The 23,026-nt window shown below is 49.5% G+C and overlaps 1 protein-coding gene across 1 annotated transcript in view; it reads right to left on the bottom strand.

Annotated features, from left to right (window-relative positions):
* Positions 1-5,325: 5,325 nt before the first annotated feature.
* The window catches only part of adamtsl5 (ADAMTS like 5), a 45,297-nt gene continuing 27,596 nt past the window's right edge, over positions 5,326-23,026 (bottom strand). Inside the window, exons 9-13 of the mRNA XM_078199828.1 lie at positions 20,553-20,716; positions 17,866-18,058; positions 15,901-15,993; positions 7,276-7,347; positions 5,326-5,818 (exon numbers count right to left, since the gene is read on the bottom strand). Coding sequence (XP_078055954.1) covers positions 5,484-5,818; positions 7,276-7,347; positions 15,901-15,993; positions 17,866-18,058; positions 20,553-20,716 — 857 coding nt within the window. The 3' untranslated portion in view covers positions 5,326-5,483. The remainder of the gene's footprint in view (positions 5,819-7,275; positions 7,348-15,900; positions 15,994-17,865; positions 18,059-20,552; positions 20,717-23,026) is intronic.

Genomic DNA, 23,026 nt, shown 5'->3' with positions numbered 1-23,026 from the left:
AGCATACCGTTCATAGAGAAGGAAAGGAGAGGGTGCAGAATGTAGTGTTACAGTCATAGCTAGGGTGTAGAGAAAGATCAACTTAATGCAAAGTAGGTCCATTCAAAAGTCTGACGGCAGCAGGGAAGAAGCTGTTCTTGAGTCGGTTGGTACGTGACCTCAGAGTTTGTATCTTTTTCCTGACGGAAGAAGGTGGAAGAGAGAATGTCCGGGGTGCGTGGGGTCCTTGATTATGCTGGCTGCTTTGCCGAGGCAGCGGGAAGTGTAGACAGAGTCAATGGATGGGAGGCTGGTTTGTGTGACGGATTGCGTGATAATTCAGAAGAGTAAGAGGGGACTTGATCGAAACCTTTAAGATCAGAGGAGAGCATTGACAGGGTTGGATGTGGAGAGGGTGTTCCCTCTTGTGGGAGAATCTAGAACCAGAGGTCACTGTTTGAAGGTAAGGGGTCGTCCATTTAAAACAGGCCGTGGGTCTCTGGAACTTTCTTCCTCAAAAGGCAGTGGAAGCAGGATTTTGAATCTTTTTCAGGCAGCACCAGATAGATTCCTGATTAACAAGGGGGTGAAAGGTTATTGGGGGTCGGTAGGAATGTGGAGTTGAGGTTACAATCAGATCAGCCATGATGGTATTGAATGGTACAGCAGGCTCGAGGGGCCGAGTGGCCTCCTCCAGCTCCTAATTCGTATGTGAAGAGGCAGAATGGGCTATTTACAGAATATACACATTAAGGAAAAGAAACCAGGCTTTTTTAAAATCTGTTCTATTTATTGGATTCATTGCTGCTGGTTACAAGGCAGACGGGGGAGGGGGGGGGGGGTTAATCTGCTGCAGTCAGCGTAGACAACACATTTCAAACTGGCTAGAATACACACCTCAGTTCAGGAAGCCCTGGATAGGTCGCTTTGCCCCTTTCCTGCCCCTCGCCAGCCTCCCTCTGCCACTCCCCAGACCGCCCCCACCTCTCCCAGCCTCCCTCTGCCCCTTCCCACCCCACTACTGCCCCTTCCCCCAGCCTCTGCCTCCTCCCCACCCAGCTACTGGCCCTCCCACCCCGCTCCTGCACCCTCCCGTTCCCGCTCCTGCCCCTTCCCCCGCTCCTGCCCCCTCCCCACCCCGCCCCTGCCCCTTCCCCACCCCGCCCCTGCCCCTTCCCCACCCCGCCCCTGCCCCCTCCCGCCCCTGCCCCCTCCCCACCCCCTCCCCTGCCCCGCCCCTGCCCCCTCCCCGCCCCCTCCCCTCCCCTCCCCACCCCGCCACTGCCCCCTCCCCTCCCCGCCCCCTCCCCACCCCTTCCCCTTCCCCTTCCTGCTCCTGCCCCTTCCCCCGCTCCTGCCCCCTCCCCACCCCGCTCCTGCCCCCTCCCCACCCCGCTCCTGCCCCCACCCCTTCCCGCTCCCGCCCCCGCCTCACCCCGCTCCTGCCCCCGCCTCACCCCGCTCCTGCCCTCGCCCCACCCCCCTCCCGCCCTCTCCCCACTCTCGCCCCCTCCCCACTCTCGCCCCCTCCCCACCCCCCTCCCGCCCCCTCCCCCTCCCCCCCCTCCCCACCCCGCTCCCTCCCCCTCCCCACCCCGCTCCCGCCCCCGCCCCACCCCGCTCCCGCCCCCTCCCCACCCCGCTCCCGCCCCCGCCCCACCCCCGCCCCCGCCCCACCCCCGCCCCCGCCCCACCCCGCTCCCTCCCCAACCCGCTCCCGCCCCACCCCCACCCCACCCCTTCCCCTTCCTGCTCCCTCCCCACCCCCCTCCCGCCCCCTCCCCACCTCCCTCCCGCCCCCTCCCCACCCCCCTCCCGCCCCCTCCCCACCCCCCTCCCGCCCCCTCCCCACCCCCCTCCCGCCCCCTCCCCACCCCCTCCCGCCCCCTCCCGCTCCCGCCCCCTCCCCACCTCGCTCCCGCCCCACCCCCCTCCCGCCCCCTCCCCACCGCGCTCCCGCCCCCTCCCCACCGCGCTCCCGCCCCCTCCCCACCCCACTCCTGCCCCCTCCCCACCCCCTCCCCCCGCCTCTGCCCCCTCCCCACCCCTGCCCCCACCTCTGCCCTCTCAGCCCTTCACCCTGCCCCCAGTTGTTCATCGCTGAATCTCTCAGATTTGCTTCATGTTATTAAATCCAATTACTGAATAAAGTGTGTGCCCCAATAAATACTTTGATATACTTTAAACTGTGCATGATTTCTATAGACTGTTTTATACATTTAGTTTCAAATACTGAATAACTCTATGCCTAATCAGTCACCATTTAAAATAGTGACATTTATCTACTTGTAGATTTAACAGTTTAAACAGAATAAAGTTCTTTTACAATCTTAAAATGTTCAGGCTACACTTACACAGTGGGAAGATTCACTCTCTCGCTCGTTGGCTCATTTACATACTCCTCACCCACCCACCTTCCAAATGGTGCGGCACGGTGGCGCAGTGGTTAGCGCTGCTGCCTCACAGCGCCAGGGACCTGGGTTCGATTCCCAGCTTGGGGTCACTGTCTGTGTGGGTTTCCTCCCACACTCCAAAGATGTGCAGGTTAGGGCGAATTGGCCGTGCTAAATTCTCCCTCAGTGTAACCCGAACAGGCGCCAGAGTGTGGCGACTAGGGGAATTTCACAGTAACTTCATTGCAGTGTTAATGTAAGCCTACTTGTGACTAATAAATAAACTTAACTTTTAACTTCCAAATTCTCAGTGTACAATTCTGTGGAACTGGTTTTAGTCACGCACCAACACACAGACCAAGATGATAAAATTGCCTTCACTAGCCCTGTGTCACTGAAGGATTCCCCGACAGTGGTTTGCTACCTGTCCAACTTGATATCACAGAACTATTACAACACAGAGAGAGGCCATTCAGCCCATCATGTCAGCACTGGCTCTCTGTGTGAGCAATTCACCTCCACATATCCCTGCACATTCTTCCTTTCCAGATAACATTTTAATTGAACCTATAGAATCCCTACAGGCCATTCGGCCCATCGAGTCTGCACCGACCACAATCCCACCCAGGCCCTATTCCCGTAGCCCCACGTATTTACCCTGCGAATACCACGACGCTAAGGGGCAATTTAGCATGGCCGATCGACCTAACCCGCACATCTTTGGAGTGTCGGAGGAAACCCGAGCACCCGGAGGAAACCCACGCAGACACGGGGAGAACATGCAAATTCCACACAGACAGTGACCCAAGCCAGGAATCGAACCCGGGTCCCTGGAGCTGTGAGGCAGCAGCGCTAACCACTGTGCCACCCTTGTTACCTGCCTTCACCACACTCTCGGGCAGAGCATTCCAGACCTCAACCACTCACTGCGTGGGATTGATTTCCCTCATCTTGGCTTTTGCTTCTTTTGCCAATCTCTTTAATTCTGTGCCCTCTCGCTCTCGATCCTTACAGCAATGGGAACAGTTTCTGCCTATCGATTCTGTCCAGATCCCTCGGGAATTTGAATACTTTCCTCAGATCTTATCTCCGCCTTCCCCCTTCCAAGGAAAACAGTTCTAACTTTGACTTGTAAATGTTTGTACTCATAGATCATAGAAACCCTACAGTGCAGAAGGAGGCCATTCGGCCCATCAAGTCTGCACCGACCACAATCCCACCCAGGCCCTACCCCCACATATTTACCCGCTAATCCCTCTAACCTACGCATCCCAGGACACTAACGGGCAATTTAGCACAGCCAATCAACCTAACCTGCACATCTTTGGACTGTGGGAGGAAACCTGAGCACCCGGAGGAAACCCACGCAGACACGGGGAGAACGTGCAGATTCCACACAGACAGTGACCCAAGCCGGGAATCGAACCCAGGTCCCTGGAGCTGTGAAGCAGCAGTGCTAACCACTGTGCTACCGAGCCGCAAGTTAAATATAAGTGCGTTCATTTATCAACTAGTGTCTTCCACAATTACAGAGCATCTCAAAGAGCTCTGTAACGCGGTCACTGTCGGAAACATAGAAACCAATTTGTACACAGCAAGCGCCAGGGACCCTGGTTCGAATCCCAGCTCGGGTCACTGTCTGTGCGGAGTTTGCACAGTCTCTCCGTGTCCGCGTGGGTTTCCTCCGGGTGCTCCGGTTTCTTCCCACACTCCAAAGATGTGCAGATTAGGTGGATTGGCCATGCTAAATTGACCCCTAGTGTCAGAGGGGCTAGCTCGAGTAAATGCATGGGGTTATGGGGATAGGACCTGGGTGGGATTGTGGGTCAGTGCAGACTTGATGGGCCGAATGGCTTCTTTCTGTGCTGTAGGGATTCTATGATTCCATAAGCTCCCATAAACAGCAATGTGATAATGACCAGATCATCTGTTTTAGATTATTATTTGAAGGAAAGCTATTGGCTGGCCCTGGCCCTTCCTTGACATAGTGCCTCAGAATCTTTTATTTCCACCCGAGAGAACAGATGGGGCCTCAGATTAACATCTCGGGCAGGATTTTATGGCCTCGCTCGTCCCGAAACCGTAAAATCCCGCCCGAGATTAACGGACCTTCCCGTTGTCTGCTCCTCACCCGCTCCGATTCCCGTGGTGGGCGGGGCGGTATAATTCCAGCCCTCATCTGGGAGACATCACCTCTGACAGTGCAGCACTCCCTCAGTATCGCACGGGGGAGAGCCTGGGTTCATGCTTCTGGAGTGAGGTTAGGAGGAGATGGTGCATTCCACTGTGGCAGTCTGCAGACATTCGCACTGGTTACCGCATTGAGTAGAAATACAGAGAGACCTTTATCAGCTGATGACCATTGTTAGATCAGGCAGTAGACGCAGTTTGAGAGCCTGAATATAGAGGAATATCATCCCGTGAGGGATTCTAGTTTGCAAACCTTCGGATAGGTTTATGTCAGGGGGAATTAGCTTAGGGGCTTTAAAAAGAAAAGGGCGGCATGGACAAGTTGGGCCGAAGGGCCTGTTTCCATGCTGTAAACCTCTATGGCTCTATGAATGCAGGCTGCATGCCCTAGTCAGGTTATGGATAGGTTGGGATTGGGATTGTTTGTTCCGAAAGCTCCTGTAATGTCAGGAATTTCAAAGCTGTCCACCGGAACACTTCACTACACACAGTCCAATCTTACTGGTCACAATGATCCCAATCTGTCGAGCCGGACTTTGGCCGGATTGGGTTTGGATGGGTTTAAAAGGCCGACGCTCTTCTCCCGAACCTTCCCGTGGTACGGAAAAATCAATGGGCTTCATTACACAACATGTCTCTGGGTCAGGAGAGACAGGGTTTTAACCCCATTCAGCACAAACAGGGGCTACGTAAAAGCATGGATCAGTTTGGTTCTCTGCTGCTTGGAGGTGAAGCAAACACTTACAGAGGGCAGAGAGCCCAACGTGAAGTTTCTAACTGCTCTGTAGAGCCACCTGATCCACAGTTTGTTGCCTATTTGCCAGAGGTGCCAGAGATCCCATTGGTCTCTAGGTCTATCTTGAGTCCAGTCTCAATCAGCCTGCACGATGCCCGCAGACCGCAGTGCTGTGGGTTTGAGCTCTATCCAGGTGCGTTCACCCTCAGCTGGTACCCCTGCTTCTCACACTCTCTGTCCAAACCTTTCAGGAGTTTGTCCTGCCGGGGCCTGTAGGCTCGGACAAAGCTGTCCCCCTCCAGTAGAATCCTGTTCAGTGTCCGCTCATAGTTCACGTGTCTAAGTGCCATCACCACATACTCCCTCGTGGCGAAGAGCCTGGGACAGTCGCAGACGTTTGGGACCCACAGGAATTCCCGCGTTAGGACAGGGAAGTTTTTCTTGTAGGCAGTCACCACATGTGCATCATAGCGCGTTTCTGATCCAATGATTCTTTTGCTAAGAATCTTCACATGTAAAACTGGCAGGAAAAGAGAAAGGAAGATTCAGTATCACTGCTCAGGACAACAACAAACCCATGGTGGAACTGGTGGGGTCGGGATTCGTGTTGCTGTTTACACACCATCTGATTCCATCCCTCCTCTGCACAAATAAATAGACACCAATATCAATCCGAGTGTAAAGTCAACATTTCACCTAACTCCGCTGGCTCCTCACTCAGCGAACTCAGTGAAAATCACCCCCATTGAATCTGAAAATGGACCCAACATTACTTCCCTTTCAATGTTCTTCCCTGCTGACCTGAAGGTGTTGACTCCTCATGGAAATACCGTAAGATTCCAATAGCACCAAGCTCCTACTCCAGCAGCTCACTATTCCGCTTGTGTGGATATCAGCACCACAACCTGATCCTGTTTGTCCACGCATAAACCAATGTAACATCGAGAACCCAGCCCATTTCACAGAATCTCTACAGTGCAGAGGGAGGCCATTCAGCCCATCGAATCTGCACCGACTCTCCGACAGAGCATTCCACCCAGACCCTATCCCCGTAACCCCCATATATTTACCCCACTAATCCTCCTTAACATTCAGATCTTGGATGGCAAGGGACATTTTAGCATGGCCACTCCTGCACATCTTTGGAGTGTGGGAGGAAACCGGAGCGCCCGGAGGAAACCCACGCAGACACGGGGAGAACGTGCAGACTTCACACAGGCAGCGACCTGAGTCCGGAATTGAACCCAGGTCCCTGGCACTGTGAGGCAGCAGTGCTAACCACTGTGCCACCCCAGGTAACCCACAGGATGGTCACATTGGCATTCTTCAGGCCAATGAGTCTCTGGATCTCCATCCACAACCAGCCTGACCATCGTAAGTTGGGTTTGGGGTTGACATTGTCCCAGTGATGGAATCTAAATAAATGTGTTGGTATCAAATTTACAGAAGATGTGGAGATGCCGGTGTTGGACTGGGGTGGGCACAGTAAGAAGTCTCACAACACCAGGTTAAAGTCCAACATGTTTATTTGGTATCACGGGTTTTTGGAGTGCTGCTCCATCACCTGATGAAGAGGCAGCGCTCCGAAAGCTCGTGGTTCCAAATAAACCTGTTGGACTTTAAGCTGGTGTTGTGAGACTTCTTACTGTGCCAAATTTGCAAGAGTTTGCAGAGGGTTCGCTAGTCAATTGGTTCGATTGGAATTAAGGGGTCTCTCGATAGATGGGTCGGTCACTTTACTCTGCCTGTGAGCCAGTCGTGGAGTTTGTTGATCCATCCTTTCCCAACACTCGACAGTGCCTCATTCCTCAGGATGAAGCAATGAGGAATTGTTAGTGAATAACATCTCTGAAATTTCTGGCCAGCAATCCAATCTGGAGAGTTGCTGAAGAAGCAGGAAACCTCTGTTAATGCAAACCAGAGACCAGCAGAACCTCAGCTTGATTGAGGAGAATGAATATCCAAAGAATGACTCACCAAAATCTTTCTCACAGTACTGCCTGACGCGTTTCGATTTTCCACGAACCTTTCGACACTTGCCGCAGTTGTCTGGGGATACAAAGTGAGAAAGCAAATCACAGTATAGGATGCAGCAACTCACCAAGGCACCTTCCACACAATCTTCCAAACTTGTGACCTCTTTATCATCTAGAAAGACAAGAGCAGCAGACTCATGGGGACACCACCACCTGGAGGTTCCCCTCCGAGCCACTCACCATCCTGACTTGGAAATATATCGGCCGCTCCTTCACTGTGGCTGGGTCAAAATCCTGGAACTCCCTCCCTAACAGCACTGTGGGTATACCCACACATCATGGACTGCGGCAGTTCAGGACGACAGCTCACCATCACCTTTTCAAGGACAGGTGGGCAATAAATGCTGGTCTAGCCAGCAATGCCCACATCCCGTGAATGGATAAGAATAGGAACTGGGTTGAGATTGGTAATGAGGGAGCAGAAAGGTTTGCCCACATTTGTATACTGCCTTTTACATCCTCAGAAAGTCCCACAGTACTTCATTGCCATTGGAGTACTTTTGAAGCGCAGTCACCGTTGTAGGAAATGTGGCAGCCAATTTGTGCACAGTAAGATCCCACAAACAGCAATGTGATCATCTCCAGATCACTCTGTTTTTTGTGATGTTGGTGGAGGGATAAATATAAAGCTTATTTATTAGCGTCACAAGTAGGCTTGCATTAACACTGCAATGAAGTTACTGTGAAAATCCCCTAGTCGCCATACTCCGGCGCCTGTTCGGGTACACCGAGGGAGAATTTAGCATGGCCAATGCACCCTAACCAGCACGTCTTTCGGAGTGTGGGAGGAAACCGAAGCACCCGGAGGAAACCCACGCAAACACGGGGAGAACGTGCAAACTCCGCACAGACAGTGACCCAAGCCAGGAATCGAACCCAGCTCCCTGGCGCTGTGAGGCAGCAGTGCTAACCACTGTGCCACCATATTGGCCTCAGAACATCACTGAGAACTCCCTGCCCCTTCTCCAGTTAGTGGCCCGTGTAATAATTCTTTTGACTCTGGGTCAGAGGTTACTGGGTTCAAGTCCCACTCCTGGGCTTGATCACAAAAGGAAATCTGGGCTGATACTCTCAGTGCAGTGTTGAGAGACAACTGCATCGTCAGAGGTGCCAAATTTTGGATCAGACTTGGAACCATGTCTGCTCTCACGGTTGGATGTGACAGATTCTATGCTTCATTTCGAAGAGAAACTGGGGAGTTCTCCCGGCTGTCCTGGCCAATATCTAACCCTCAACTAACATCATTAAAAACAGATTATCCAATCATTCTCACATTCCTGTTTGTGAGATAGACTCATAGAATCCTGACAGTGCAGAAGGAGGCCATTCGGCCCATCGAGTCTGCACCGACCACAATCCCACCCAGGCCCTATCCCCGTAACCCCACATATTTACCCTACTAATCCCGACATTAGGGTCAATTTAGCATGGCCAATCCACCTAACCCGCACATCTTTTGGACTGTGGGAGGAAACCGGAGCACCCGGAGGAAACCCACGCAGACACGAGGGAGAATGTGCAGACTCCACACAGACAGTGACCCAAGGCCGGAATTGAACCCGGGTCCCTGGCGCTGTGAGGTGGCAGTGCTAACCACTGTGCCACCGTGCCACCCAATCTTGCTGTGCATACATTGGCTGTTATGTTTCCCACATTACAACAGTGACTACACTCTCTCCACTCACATTGTCTGTACCTTTAAGACTGATTACCTGTAAAGACTCGCATCCCAACCATTATCTTGCAATTGAATTTGTGTCTATATATGCCCCTGTTTGTGAAACAAATCCTACACTCACCTGACGAAGGAGCAGCGCTCCGAAAGCTCGTGCTACCAAATAAACCTGTTGGATTTTAACCTGGTGTTGTGAGACTACTTACTACACTTTGGAAGCATTTCATTGGCTGTAAAGCACTTTGGGATGTCCCAAGGCGCTATATAAATGCAAGTTATTTGTTTCTTTTAGTTTTGGATATGTGTTACCAATGGAGACAAAGATTGAAGCCACCATTTTTAACAGTGTGGTGTTTACATTGGTTGCTATTGACTCCAGAGTTGATGTTGGCATTTGCCCAGTAGTGCAATGTTGAACTATCTTGCACCATTGCCAATGTCCTTGGCACATGTTTCCCTTTCACAGCTGCCTCCTTCTGTTACTAAGTATAAAATGTTGGGGAATAGTTAGTGGGCTGCAGCTGTTCGCCAAGAGTGCGGCCGCACTTGGAGTACTGTGTGCAGTTCTGGTCCCCACATTACAGGAAGGATGTGGAGGCTTTGGAGAGGGTGCAGAGGAGGTTTACCAGGATGTTGCCTGGTATGGAGGGGAGATCCTATGAGGAGAGGCTGAGGGATTTGGGATTGTTTTCGCTGGAAAGGCGGCGGCTAAGAGGGGATCTTATTGAAACATATAAGATGATTAGAGGTTTAGATAGGGTGGATAGTGATAGCCTTTTTCCTCTGATGGAGAAATCCAGCACGAGGGGGCATGGCTTTAAATTGAGGGGGGGTAGTTATAGAACCGATGTCAGGGGTAGGTTCTTTACCCAGAGGGTGGTGAGGGATTGGAATGCCCTGCCAGCATCAGTTGTAAATGCGCCTAGTTTGGGGGCGTTTAAGAGATCCGTAGATAGGTTCATGGACGAAAAGAAATTGGTTTAGGTTGGAGGGTCACAGTTTTTTTTTTAACTTGTCGGTGCAACATCGTGGGCCGAAGGGCCTGTTCTGCGCTGTAATGTTCTATGTTCTATGTTAAGAGAGATTGAGATAATTCCTTTTAAGAAGTGTTTATTTTCATGAGGGGTCTTGACAGGGTGGTCGGGGAAAGGATGTTTCCTATTGTGGGAGAACCTGGAACCAGGGGTCACTTTTTAAAAATGAGGGGTCACCCATTTAAAACGGAGACAAGGCGAGCTGTATTTCTCTCAGAAGGTTGAGAGTCTCTAAAACGCTGCTTCCAACATCTTCTCAGGAAGAGAGTCTATGAATATTTTTAAGGCAGAGGTGGATAGATTTCTGGGAAGTAAGTGGGTGATAGTTTATCAGGGGTATAGGCTGGATGACTTTGAGGTTACTATCCGATCGGCCATTAAGCTTGAGGGGCGGAATGGCCTTCTCCTGCTCCTTGTTCAATCAACATGAATGAAGCAACATCACAGAACGTGGCCCTCACTATAATCTCTGTCCGTACCTCTTGGCATTCCTCGGTAGATAGCTTGGCATTCTCTAATTAATCCTATCACAACATTACCTCACCCTGTTTTACACTGATGTCATCTCCCTTGTTCCTCTCACTCTCTACCTCTATCCCCAGCGCAGAACCAAGATTCATCAAGCGCGGTGGCATAGTGGTTAGCACCGCTGCCTCACAGCCCCAGGGACCCGGGTTCAATTCCGGCCTCAGGTGATTGTCTCTGTGGTCTCCTTATCTGAGGAAGAATGTCCTTGTTTTAGAGGGAGTACAGCAAAGGTTTACCAGGCTGATTCCTGGGATGGCAGGTCTGTCATATGAGGAGAGACTAACTTAGTTAGGATTGTATTCACTGGAGTTTAGAAGAGTGAGGGGGATCTCATAGAAGCTTATAAAACTCTAACCGGGTTAGACAGGATAGATTCAGAAAGAATGTTCCCAATGGTGGGGGAGTCCAGAACTAGGGGTCATAGTTTGAGGATAAGGGGTAACCTTTTAGAACTGAGGTGAGGAGAAATTTCTTCACCCAGAGGGTGGTGAATGTGTGGAATTCACTCCCACAGAATGTAGTTGGGGCCAAAATGTTGTCTGATTTCAAGAAGAAATTAGATTTCGCTCTTGGGGCTAAAGGGATCAAGGGATATGGCAGGGAAGGGGGGAATCAGGATATTGAATTCGATGATCAGCAATGATCATAATGAATGGCGGAACAGGCTCGAAGGGCCGAATGGCCTACTCCAGCTTCTAGTTTCTATGCACATTGTTCTCGTGTGTGCGTGGGTTTCCTCCGGGTGCTCCGGTTTCCTCCGAAAGCCATGCTGGTTAGGTGGATTAGCGGGGTAAATACATTGGGTTACAGGGATAGGGCCTGGGTAAGATGCTGTGTCGGAGAGTCGGTGCAGACTCGATGGGCCGGATGGCCTCCTCCTGCACTTTGGGATTCTATCATTCATTACACTATTTCCTGATTTAGCGAGCAGGAATGATTGAATTCAAACCTGATCAAGGCTTTTCAATCCTGAAAGTGTTTGATTGGATATAGAAAATATTTGTGAACAGACCAGAGAAAACTATAACAGTCGCAACTAAAGCTAATGGGCAACACAGAGAAACCTGTTCGCCCAGGGACTGGAGAGAATGCGGATGCCTACATCCCATTGGAGAATGAATTAATAAAAGTCTGCAGTGAGTAGTTGAGTCGAACAATATTGGAGCAGTTATTGGGAAGCAGGATAGAGACACATGGGAGAAAGGGAAAGAAGGGAATGCAGATAGGGTGAGGAGGAAGGTGGCTCGTATGGAGCATAAATATCAGCATAGACCTATTGGGCCAAAGGGCCAATCTTTAACAAATTCACCCTTGGGACATGGGTGTCGCTGGCTGGGCCAGCATCTATTGCCCATCTCAAATTGCTCTGGAGGTGGTGGTGGTGAGCTTCCTTCTTGAACCGCTGCAGTCCCGGTGGTGTAGGTACATCCACAGCGCTGTTAGGGAGGGAATTCCAGGATTTTGACTCAGCGACAGTGAAGGGACGGCGATATATTTCCAAGTCAGGATGGTGAGAGGCTTGGAAGGGAACTTGCAGGTGGTGGTGTTAGTATGTGTTTGTCCTACTAGATGGAAGTGGTCATGGGTTTTGGAAGGTGCTGTCTAAGGAGCCTTGGTGAGTTCCTGCAGTGCATCTTGTGGATGTGTGTAAATTCTATGTAATTCTTTCGTGAAGCTTCAAGGTTATGAAGCTGGACTGAACGGGGTTAAACTCATTTCACCCTTTACTGGCAGTAGGTTCAATCCCAGGAGTCCTGGACTTGAACCAAGTTTGAGGAGGTTCTTAGCCCTCAGTCCCTGACCCTCTCTGAAACCTTTCCATGTTGCTAACTTCTCATCTTGATGAACATCACAGCAAGACAGTTACTTTACAGAAATAATAGGGGCATTCGGAACAAAAACATTATAAGCTTGTCAAAAAACAGCAAACTCTTTGGCATCCATAACCATCACCAATTAACTAGGGATTTGATTGGTTCATTAGGGTTAAATCATTTACTGAATACTTGCCAGAAATCTTCCTGCAGTTTGACAGTATAAGCAGCAAGAGTTTGAAAGGCAGAGATTCTGGAACATTCTCTCAGGCATGAACACAGCACCATATTAGGAAAAGGTATGGTGGTAAAATGGAGCCAAGCATTTTCCAATAGATCAGTGCACTCACCGTCAATTTCCCCATCCTATTACTGTCTTCTGCATCATAATGTCACCATCCAAACTTGACTTCCCCAAATTCCTTCATCCTCTCTCTCACCAACAACCTGTCCTGGTCCCCCCCATGCCGACACTATAGTTAAGAAAGCCCATCAACGCCTCTACTTTCTCAGGAGGCTAAGGAAATTTGGCACGTCCGCTCTTACCAGCTTTTACAGATGCACCATAGAAAGCATTATTTCTGGTTGTATCACAGCTTGGTATGGGCTCCTGCTCTGACCAAGACTACAAGAAACTACAAAAGGTCGTGAATGTAGCCCAATCCATCACGCAAACCAGCCTCCCATCCATTGACTCTGTCTACACTTCCCGTTGCCTCGGCAAAGCAGCCAGCATAATTAAGGACTCCACGCACCCCGGACATTCTCTCTTCCACCTTCTTCCGTCGGGAAAAAGATACAAAAGTCTGAGGTCACGTACCGACCGGCTCAAGAACAGCTTCTTCCCTGCTGCTGTCAGACTTTTGAATGGACTTACCTTGCATTAAGTTGATCTTTCTCTACACCCCAGCTGTGACTGTAACACTAAATTCTGCACTCTCTCGCTTCCTTCTCTATGAATGGTATGCTTTGTCTGTATAACGCGTAAGAAACAATACTTTTCACTGTATGTTAATACATGTGACAATAATAAATCAAATCAAATTATCCGCGGTTGAGGTCTTGCATCTTAATCTTGAGACTTTCAACACAAGAAGACTTGGCAAAACCATGGTGCCCCCCCCACCCCCGGCCGGCTAGGGGATATTATATACTGTATGGTGAGCTACTCTAGGTGAGCGAGTAAGGGCAGAGGAGACATCAAGTGAAGTTAGTATCATCTGAGGCACTCTTTGAAGAGTGACATTAAATTGAGGTCCTCTGCTTTCCCCCTCAGGTGGTTGTCCAAGATCCCAAACCACTGGTCAATGAAGCCTCGGAGTGTTCTCCCTGGTGACTTTTTAAGAATTCATTTGTGGGACATGGGTGTCGCTGGCTGGGCCAGCATTTATTGCCCATCCCTAGTTGCCCTTGGAGGGCAGTTGAGAGACAACCACATTGACAACCTCACCCTGCAGTATAAATATCGCCCACTTTCTATGCCTTTTAGCTTTGACAAAGGCCAGACCGGGTAAGGACGGCAGATTTCCTTCCCTAAAGGGACATTAGTGAACCAGATGGGTTTTTCCGACAATCGACAATGGTTTCATGGTCATCAGTAGATTCTTAATTCCAGATATTTTTTATTGAATTCAAATTCCACTGTCTGCCGTGGCGGGATTCGAACCCGGGTCCCCAGAATATTAGCTGAGTTTCTGGATTAATAATCTAGCGATAAAACCACGGTCAATATTTACCTAATCAATATCTACCTGGTCAATATCTGCCCTTCAACAAATATCACTCCAAACTTCTATTCTCTCTATGGACTGTCATTAGCAGCCTTTCCCCTTGTTTTAGTGGTAATGACCCAACCTCCCCCTGCAGTATAAATATCTCCCACTTTCTCTGCCTTTTAGCTTTGACAAGGGGTCATCTGGACTCGAAACGTCAGCTCTTTTCTCTCCTTACAGATGCTGCCAGACCTGCTGAGATTTTCCAGCATTTTCTCTTTTGGTATCACGCCAACCAGATTAACTGGTCATTATCGCATTGCCATTTGTGGCATCTTGCTGTGCACAAACTGGTCATGTTGGACAGACAGCAGCCAAAGCAGCTACACCAGTGAAAGCATTTCACTGGATGTGAAGCAATTTGAGACTCCCGGGGTTCACGAAAGGTGCTACAGAAATGCAAAGGTGTGTTGGGAGGTAAGCGGGCACTCTGTCCTTCACGACAGGCGGACGCTGATTTACATTTATTAACTTTAAGTGGAGCTGACATATTTAATCCTCTTTAACCAGCTTCCCGCGCCTTGTGAACCATATCCCCTCACGCAGCTTTTGTATAAAAAGGTCACTGCTGTGTGAGTTTAGGAGCTGTGGAGGCAGATTTTAAAGGATTAAGTTCCAGGGGGATCCAGCGGTGAAGCGGACAGAACTCCGAATCCCAGCTGTTGATGCAGAGTGTGTGTGTCAGCAAGTACAGAGGTTACACGGCTCACCAAAACAGCTCCCTCTCCCGTACCTCACCATCATTACTGGGACACAAGACAGGCTCTTTCCCTCTGTTACTGACAACTCCCTTCGGTGTGCGTACGCATGGTCACGTCTGCGTTATAGTGTGCGTTAGCATCTGTGTGCGTCTGTGTCTGTGTGCGCACCTGTGTGTATGTGCGCACATGTGAATTGTGCAAACGTGTGTGTGTATGTGTGTGTGTATATGAGAGAGAGACTGTGCTATGATCGCACAGGTCATAGAGTCATAGAGGTTTACAGCATGGACCCAACTTGTCCATGCTGCCCTTTTTTTAAAAAAAAACCTTAAGCTAGTCCCAATTGCCTGCATTTGGCCCATATCCCTCTATACCCATCGTACCCATGTAACTATCTAAATGCTTTTTAAAAGACAAAATTGTACCCGCCTCTACTACTACCTCTGGCAGCTTGTTCCAGACACTGTGTGTGTGTGTGCGTGCGTGTACACAGGTGTGTGTGCATATATCTGCCTGTGTGCTTATGCTAAATATAACCTCATTGCTTTTCATTTCTGTTCAAGTAATTAGCCCAAATATTCATATCTCATGGGTTTGGTAATCAGTGTGGTTACTTATAGAATCACAGAATCCCTACAGTACAGAAGGAGGCCATTTGGCCCATCGAATCTGCATCGACCACAATCCCACACAGACCCTAACCCCGTAACCCCATGTATTTAGCCTGTCAATCCCCCCTGACATTAGGGTTAATTTAGCAGAGCCAATCAACCTAACCCGCACATCTTTGGACTTTTAATGATTTGTGAATCTGTATCTCCAGATCCCCCTTGATCCTCAGACACTCTCACGCACACTCAGATTCACAGTGTGGAGGGCGCTGCCTCTCTCAGTAGCTCAGATTCTTTTCCCATGAATTAGGAGCCCTTCTTGCCGTCCTCACGGAAAACGCAGTCTCACGCTGACCTATGTTTCAATTCATTTGGCAATCACACAAGTTAAGTTCGGTCTCCAAGTACCCCAGGCTGGGAGCTGCACGAACCTGGTCTAGACGGAGATGGCAGGCGGTTTCTCTGTGCCCAGTCTTGTCTCTGTGAAGCTGTGCTGTAGCGAGGACGTGCGGGGGCCCTTCTAACTGAGAATATAAAAATAACAGCACCGTAAGAAAGATCAAAAATAGGCGCATTTCTATAGCGCCTTTCATGACCTCAGGACCGTTTCCACACTGCTTTATGATCAATGAAGCATGTTTAATTTGTAGTCATTGTTGTAACGTAGGAAACGCAGCAGCCAATTTGCGCACAGCAAGATCCCACAAAGAGCAATCCATTAATGACACATAACTTGCCTGATTTCAGCGATATGGGTTAGGGGGTCAATATTGTCAAGGGCACAAGGGAGAACTCCCTCTTTTTCTTTACCGCCCTCCCCCCTATTTTTATTTTGCATTTTATTCCCACAGTAATGAACCCCCAGTGCACTGGTTGCATCTTTATGGCCTTAGCAACTTGTTTTGCTGCTGTCAATGATTTGTGATTCTTGCTGATTATTTTGCTCCTCTGTCTCGGACAATTCCACCTTCGATGGAATCCCTGCCCCCCCCTCAAATAAAATTCCTCACCTCATGCTTCACGAGCTTGAGTTTCATTTGCCCTTTATCCATTCACTCTCTCAGCCCATTTATTTTGATGTGGTTCTCTACTTTCTGGGCGGCATGGTAGCACAGTGGTTAGCACTGCTGCCTCACAGCGCCAGGGACCCGGGTTCGATTCCCGGCTCGGGTCACTGTCTGTGTGGAGTCTGCACGTTCTCTCCGTGTCTGCGTGGGTTTCCTCCGGGTGCTCCGGTTTCCTCCCACACTCCGAAAGACGTGCTGGTTAGGGTGCCTTGGCCGTGCTAAATTCTCCCTCAGTGTACCTGAACAGGCGCGGAGTGCGGCCAACTAGAAGCCGATGAAAAGTCATCCACACTCGAAACGTTGGCTCTATTCTCTCTCCACTGTCAGACCTGCTGAGATTTTCCAGTATTTTCTGCTCTTGTGTGTGGCCACAACGATGGACATTTTATTTATTCATTCGTGAAACATGGGCGTCGCTGGCTGGGCCAGCATTTATTGCCCATCCCTAGTTGCCCTTGGAGAGCAGTTGAGAGTCAACCACATTGCTGTGGCTCTGGAGTCACATGTAGGCCAGACCAGGTAAGGATGGCAGATTTCCTTCCCTAAAGGGCATTAGTGAACCAGATGGGTTTTTCCGACAATCGACAATGGTTTCACGATCATCAGTAGATTCTTAATTCCAGATTTTTTTATTGAATTCAAATTCCACCATCTGCCGTGGCGGGATTCGAACCCGGGTCCCCAGAACATTAGCTGAGTTTCTGGATTAATAGTCTCGTGAGAATACCACTAAGCCATCGCCACCATGTTGAATGATCAATGGTGTAAGAGTGAGTGTGTGTGTGTGTGTGTGTGTGTGTGTGTGTGTGCGTGCGCGTGGTGGTGGTTGGGGGGGCAGGGGGCAGCTGTGTGAGGATGGACATGTTAGCACTGCTGCTCCACAGCTCCAGGGACCTGTGTTCAATTCCTGGCTTGAGTCACTGTCTGTGTGGAGTTTGCACATTCTCCTCGTGTTTGTGTGGGTTTCCTCCGGGTGCTCCGGTTTCCTCCCACAGTCCAAAGATGTGTAGGTTAGGTGGATTGGCTGTGCTAAGTTGCCCCTTAGTGTCCCGGGATGCGTAGGTAAGAGGGATTAGAGGGGTAAATATGTGGAGTTACGGGGATTACGTGGGATTGTGGTTGGTGCAGACTCGATGGGCCAAATGGACTCCTAAACTGTAGGGCTTCTTTGATTCTATAACCAATGGTGTGAAGGGATAGGGCCATGTTAGGATGGACATGTTGAATGACCAATGGTGTGAGTGTGGGGGCAGGGCAGTCATTGGTGTCAGGAATCCTCCAGGAATATCACTGACTGACGCTGGCCACCCCAGTGGTGAAGGAACTAACCTGAGACGGTTGTACTCGTCACCGGGATGGTGGTGGCCTCAATCCTCGGCGTGCGTGCGAGTGAGTGAGACATCTCAATCACGGTGTGATAGGCTCCTTGCGCAGCACTCCGATCTCCGTGGTACAGTCGGTATCGATCGTTGGGAAGCCAGTATTCGTAATCAATCCCAGAGTCTTGCTCCATAGATAGGACCTGTGAAAAGAAAGGCTCCCAGTTAAATTACACTGCGAACAACCTCCAGATGTTCCAAAGTGCTTTATAGGCAATGGCATCGTTTTGGAAACCTACTTACCAGTATCGGAAACTCAGCAACCAATTCATGCACAGCAAGATCCCACAGAGAGCAGTGTGACAATAATCAGACAATCCGTTTATTATCAAATTGATTGAGAGCTAAATATCAGCCCGGATTCTCGGGAGAATTCCCCTGCTCTTCGTTGAAATGGTGACCCCGGGATCTTCTACATCCACTGGAGAACGCAGACAGGGGTTTCAGTTTAAATTCTCACCAGGAGGAGGTGTAACACCAGTACAGCACTGGAGTGTCTGGCACGGGTTCAGGATGTGGAGTTGCCGGCGTTGGACTGGGGTAAACACAGTAAGAAGTCTCACAACACCAGGTTAAAGTCCAACAGGTTTATTTGGTAGCAAATACCATAAGCTTTCGGAGCGCTGCTCCTTCACTGACGCAACGACAACGGATGAATGAACACCGCTCGACAATCACCAGGCAAGACTGTTCTCTTCCTGTGGGGGAGCACTTCAGCAGTCACGGGCATTCAGCCTTGGATCTTCAGGTAAGCGTTCTCCAAGGCGGCCTTCACGACACACGACAGCGCAGAGTCGCTGAGCAGAAACTGATAGCCAAGTTCCGCACACATGAGGACGGCCTAAACCGGGATGTTGGATTTATGTCACATTATCAGTAACCCCCACAGCTTTCCCCCTGGTCTTGCAGAATCTCACTAGCTGTTCTGTCTGGAGACAATACACATCTCTTTAACCTGTGTTGAATGCTCCCTCCACCCACATTGTCTGTACCTTTAAGACCTGGCTGGCTGTAGAGATTCGCATTCTAATTAGTATTCTGTAACTTGATTTCTGTGTCTGTGCACTGTTTGAGAGCAGATATCCACTCCATCTGACGAAGGAGCAGTGCTCCGAAAGCTTATGGTATTTGCTACCAAATAAACCTGTTGAACTTTAACCTGGTGTTGTGAGACTTCTTACACAGGTTCAGTAACCAGAGCACACAGGAGGTGTAACACCTAGTGGAGGCGACAGCCTAGTGGTATTATCACTAGACTATTAACCCAGAAACTCAGCTAATGTTCTGGGGGACCCGGGTTCGAATCCCGCCACGGCAGATGGTGGAATTTGAATTCAATAAAAAACATCTGGAATTAAGAATCTACTGATGACCATGAAACCATTGTCGGAAAAACCCATCTGGTTCACTAATGTCCTTCAGGGAAGGAAATCTGCCGTCCTTACCTGGTCTGGCCTACATGTGACTCCAGACCCACAACACTGTCCAAAATGTCCCATGAATAAAACCCACAGTACTGCGCTGGAATGTCTGGTAGCGCCTACAGATCGGCAAAAGATCCAAATGAGGAGCTGGCGAGTTCTTTTCCTATGCGGCGAGTTGTGATCTGGAAGGCGCTGCCTGAAAGGGCGGTGGAAGCAGATTCAACAAGAACTTTCAACAGGGAATTGGAGAAACATATCATAAAGGAAAAACATTTGTAGGATTATGGAGAAAAAGCAGGGCCTGAGGGGGTTAATTGGATAGATCGTTCAAGATTATCAGGGGTAGATGAGAATGTAGAACTCAAAACACAAACAGACCAGCCATGAATAAAAGCAAATTACTGCGGGTGCTGGAATCCGAAACCAAAAGAGAAAATGCTGGAAAATCTCAGCAAGTCCGGCAGCGTCTGTAAGCTTTGACAAAGGGTCGTCCGGACTCGAAACGTCAGCTCTTTTCTCTCCTCACAGATGCTGCCAGACCCGCTGAGATTTTCCAGCGTTTTCTCTTTTGGTTTCAGACCAGCCATGATCTTATTGAATTGCGGAGCAGGCTCGAGGGGCCGAATGGTCTACTCCTGCCCCTATTTCATGTGGTCGCATGGAGCTGGCACAGGTAAAATGGACAGCATGGCCTCTTTCTCATCTGTAAGATTCTGATTCACTAATTCCGGTTTGGGCAGTGCACACGGAGAGTCTGTGCGAGAGAGCGGGCGCCAACGCTCCTTCTGCACAAAACCACCTTCTGTGGAGTTTTGCCAATTACATCTGTTCAGGACAAGATCAGAGAGAGTTTTATCTGAAGCACATCAGCAGAAATATTTCAAAGGAATGGCTGGAACCTTGGCACTGTTCCTTCACTACCTCTCCAATCCTTTCAGATCTGCTGCTTCGCTCAATTGAACACATCTGTGGCAAGATGTTTTGATTCCTGAGGCAGTGTTAGCTGAGAACCAAACATCTAAATGTTAGCGCAGGAGAATGCTCGGGAGAATTTAGACACCAAACTCAGCTTTTAATATTCATCAGATAGTGCAAAGTGAGGAAACCCACAGGTTCAAAGTCTTCAGAGTGATTGAGTTGGAGACAGAGTGAGGAGTCTCCATTTCCAGGCAGTGGGTGAGGAGTTCTGCTTGATTGCAATGATTGATTTTACCATCAAATGCAGGTCCTCTTTCGTGGGTCCAATCGCCTCCAGACTCTCTCCGTGGTCGGCTGACCGCCTGTAGTGGACCTTGGTCCCAGCTGCAGCGTACGTCCCTGGCCAGTTAATGGCCCAGTTCCCGTTGATGATGTAGTTATAGTTTCTGCTCTGTAAAGCTAATGGGAATTCAACAGGTGAAAGACTGAATTACAAATGCAAAACTTGCTCTACCAGAGTTACCGGTGAAACACAGAGAGAGGCAACAGCCAAGGGCTAACTCTTCTCCCAAACCACCCCCCCACCCCGGCTGAAGACACACAGTCGCTGGGACCCTGGTTCCATGGACACAGTGTATCTATCCCACCCCATTAGCATTCATTCACTTAAGCAACTCCTCCCTCCCCCCCAAGAGATGGTGACAAAAATCCCAAACACACCCATCTATTGCGCAAATCAAAACTGCCAATGGCTTATTCGATCGTTGGGGTTATCCAGTCCTGTCCTGCACCTGACACTCACTCACACACACACTCCAGTGGGGGAAAGCTGCCTCGTTGGGTCCAGGATCCAGTCAATCAGCTGCCTCAGTGTAGGCTGGAGTTAGTGTTCACTCCCTACAGGGGACACCGTAGCCTCACCTTCATCCCGGATCAACAGGTTTTTGCGGAAGGAAGTTCTAGATCCCCACTCCCTTTTGTGTGAGAATTGTTTTTTTATTCTTTTATGGGACATGGGTGTCACTGGCTGGGCCCAGCATTTATTGCCCATCCCTAGTTGCCCTCGGAGGGCAGTTGAGAGTCAACCACATTGCTGTGGCTCTGGAGCCACGTGTAGGCCAGACCGGGTAAGGACGGCAGATTTCCTTCCCTAAAGGACATTAGTGAACCAGATGGGGTTTTTCTGATAATCGACAATGGGTTTCATGGTCATCAGTAGAATCTTAATTTCAGATTTTAAAAAAAATTGAATTCAAATTTCACCACCTGCTGTGGCGGGATTCAAACCCGGGTCCCCAGGACATTCTGGGTTCATAGTTTCTGGATTCATAGTCTATCGATAATACCACTAGGCCATCGTCTCCCCTGGGTGTTACACCTGTGTGCTCTAGTTCCTGAACCCCTGCCAGTGCTGTGTATTGTCAGTGATGTTACATCTCCCCTTCCTCAGACGGCAGTTGAGAGACAACCACATTGCTGTGGCTCTGGAGTCACATGTAGGCCAGACCGGGTAAGGACGGCAGATTTCCTTCCCTGAAAGACATTAGTGAACTGGATGGGTTTTTCTGACAATTATTTCATGCCCACCATTAGAATTTTAATTCTGGATGTTTTTATTGAATTCAAATTTCACCATCTGTCAGAGCGTAACCCTGGGTCTCTGGATTACTAGTCCAGTAGCAGTGTGGGGGAGGCGATGGCCTAGTGATATTATTGCTAGACTATTAATCCAGAAACTCAGCTGATGTTCTGGGGGACCCCGGTTCGAATCCCGGCACGGCAGATGGTGGAATTTGAATTCAGTAAAAAATATCTGGAATTAAGAATCTACTCATTATCTCAGAGGGTCTAAAAAATAATGAGGGGTATAGATAAGGTGGATAGTCAACATCTTTCCCAAAGGTAGGAGAGTCTAAAACTAGAGGGCATAGGTTTAAGGTGAGAAGGGAGAGATACAAATGGGTCCAGAGAGGCAATTGTTTCAAACAGAGGGTGGTGAGTGTCTGGAACAAGCTGCCAGAGGCAGTAGTAGAGGCGGGTACAATTTTGTCTTTTAAAAAGCGTTTAGACAGTTCTATGGGTAGGATGGGTATAGGGGGATATGGGCCAAATGCAGGCAATTGGGATTAGCTTAATAATAAAAACTGGGAGGCATGGACACCGACAGGGCAGTTTTCATGCTGCAAACTTCTATGACTCTATGACTCAACTGATGACCATGAAACCATTGTCGATTGTCGGAAAAACCCATCTGGGTCACTAATATCCCTTTAGGGAAGGAAATCTGCCGTCCTTACCCGGTCTGGCCTACATGTGGCTCCAGAGCCACAGCAATGTTCTTGACACTCAACTGCCCTCTGAACAAGGGCAACTAGGGATGGGTAATAAATGCTGGCCCAGCCAGCGATGCCCATGTCCCACGAATAGAAATATCACTACGCTATCACCCCCCTTCTTCCTGATATCACCCCAACTGGTCCAGTTTAAATCTATCCCCTTGGTCAAGACTCCCCCGCCCAGAGGAAATAGGTTAAATCACCTTAAACACCTCAAATCGATCACCCCTTCATCTTTCAGATTCAAGATTAGTCTGTGCAACCTGTTCTCATCATTTAACCCTTTTAATCTCACCAGAATTTATTCAATGACCCCCCCTCCTGAGGAGAAACTGAGTAGACTGGGGCTATACTCATTGGAATTCAGAAGAATGAGGGGAGATCTTATAGAAACATGTAAGATTATGAAGGGAATAGATAAGATAGAAGCAGG

The sequence above is a fragment of the Mustelus asterias genome, chromosome 29 (genome assembly GCF_964213995.1).
Source record: "Mustelus asterias chromosome 29, sMusAst1.hap1.1, whole genome shotgun sequence".
Taxonomy (NCBI): Eukaryota; Metazoa; Chordata; class Chondrichthyes; order Carcharhiniformes; family Triakidae; genus Mustelus; species Mustelus asterias.
The sequence above is the reverse complement of the archived record's forward strand: the minus strand, read 5'-3'. Positions and strand labels throughout refer to the sequence as shown.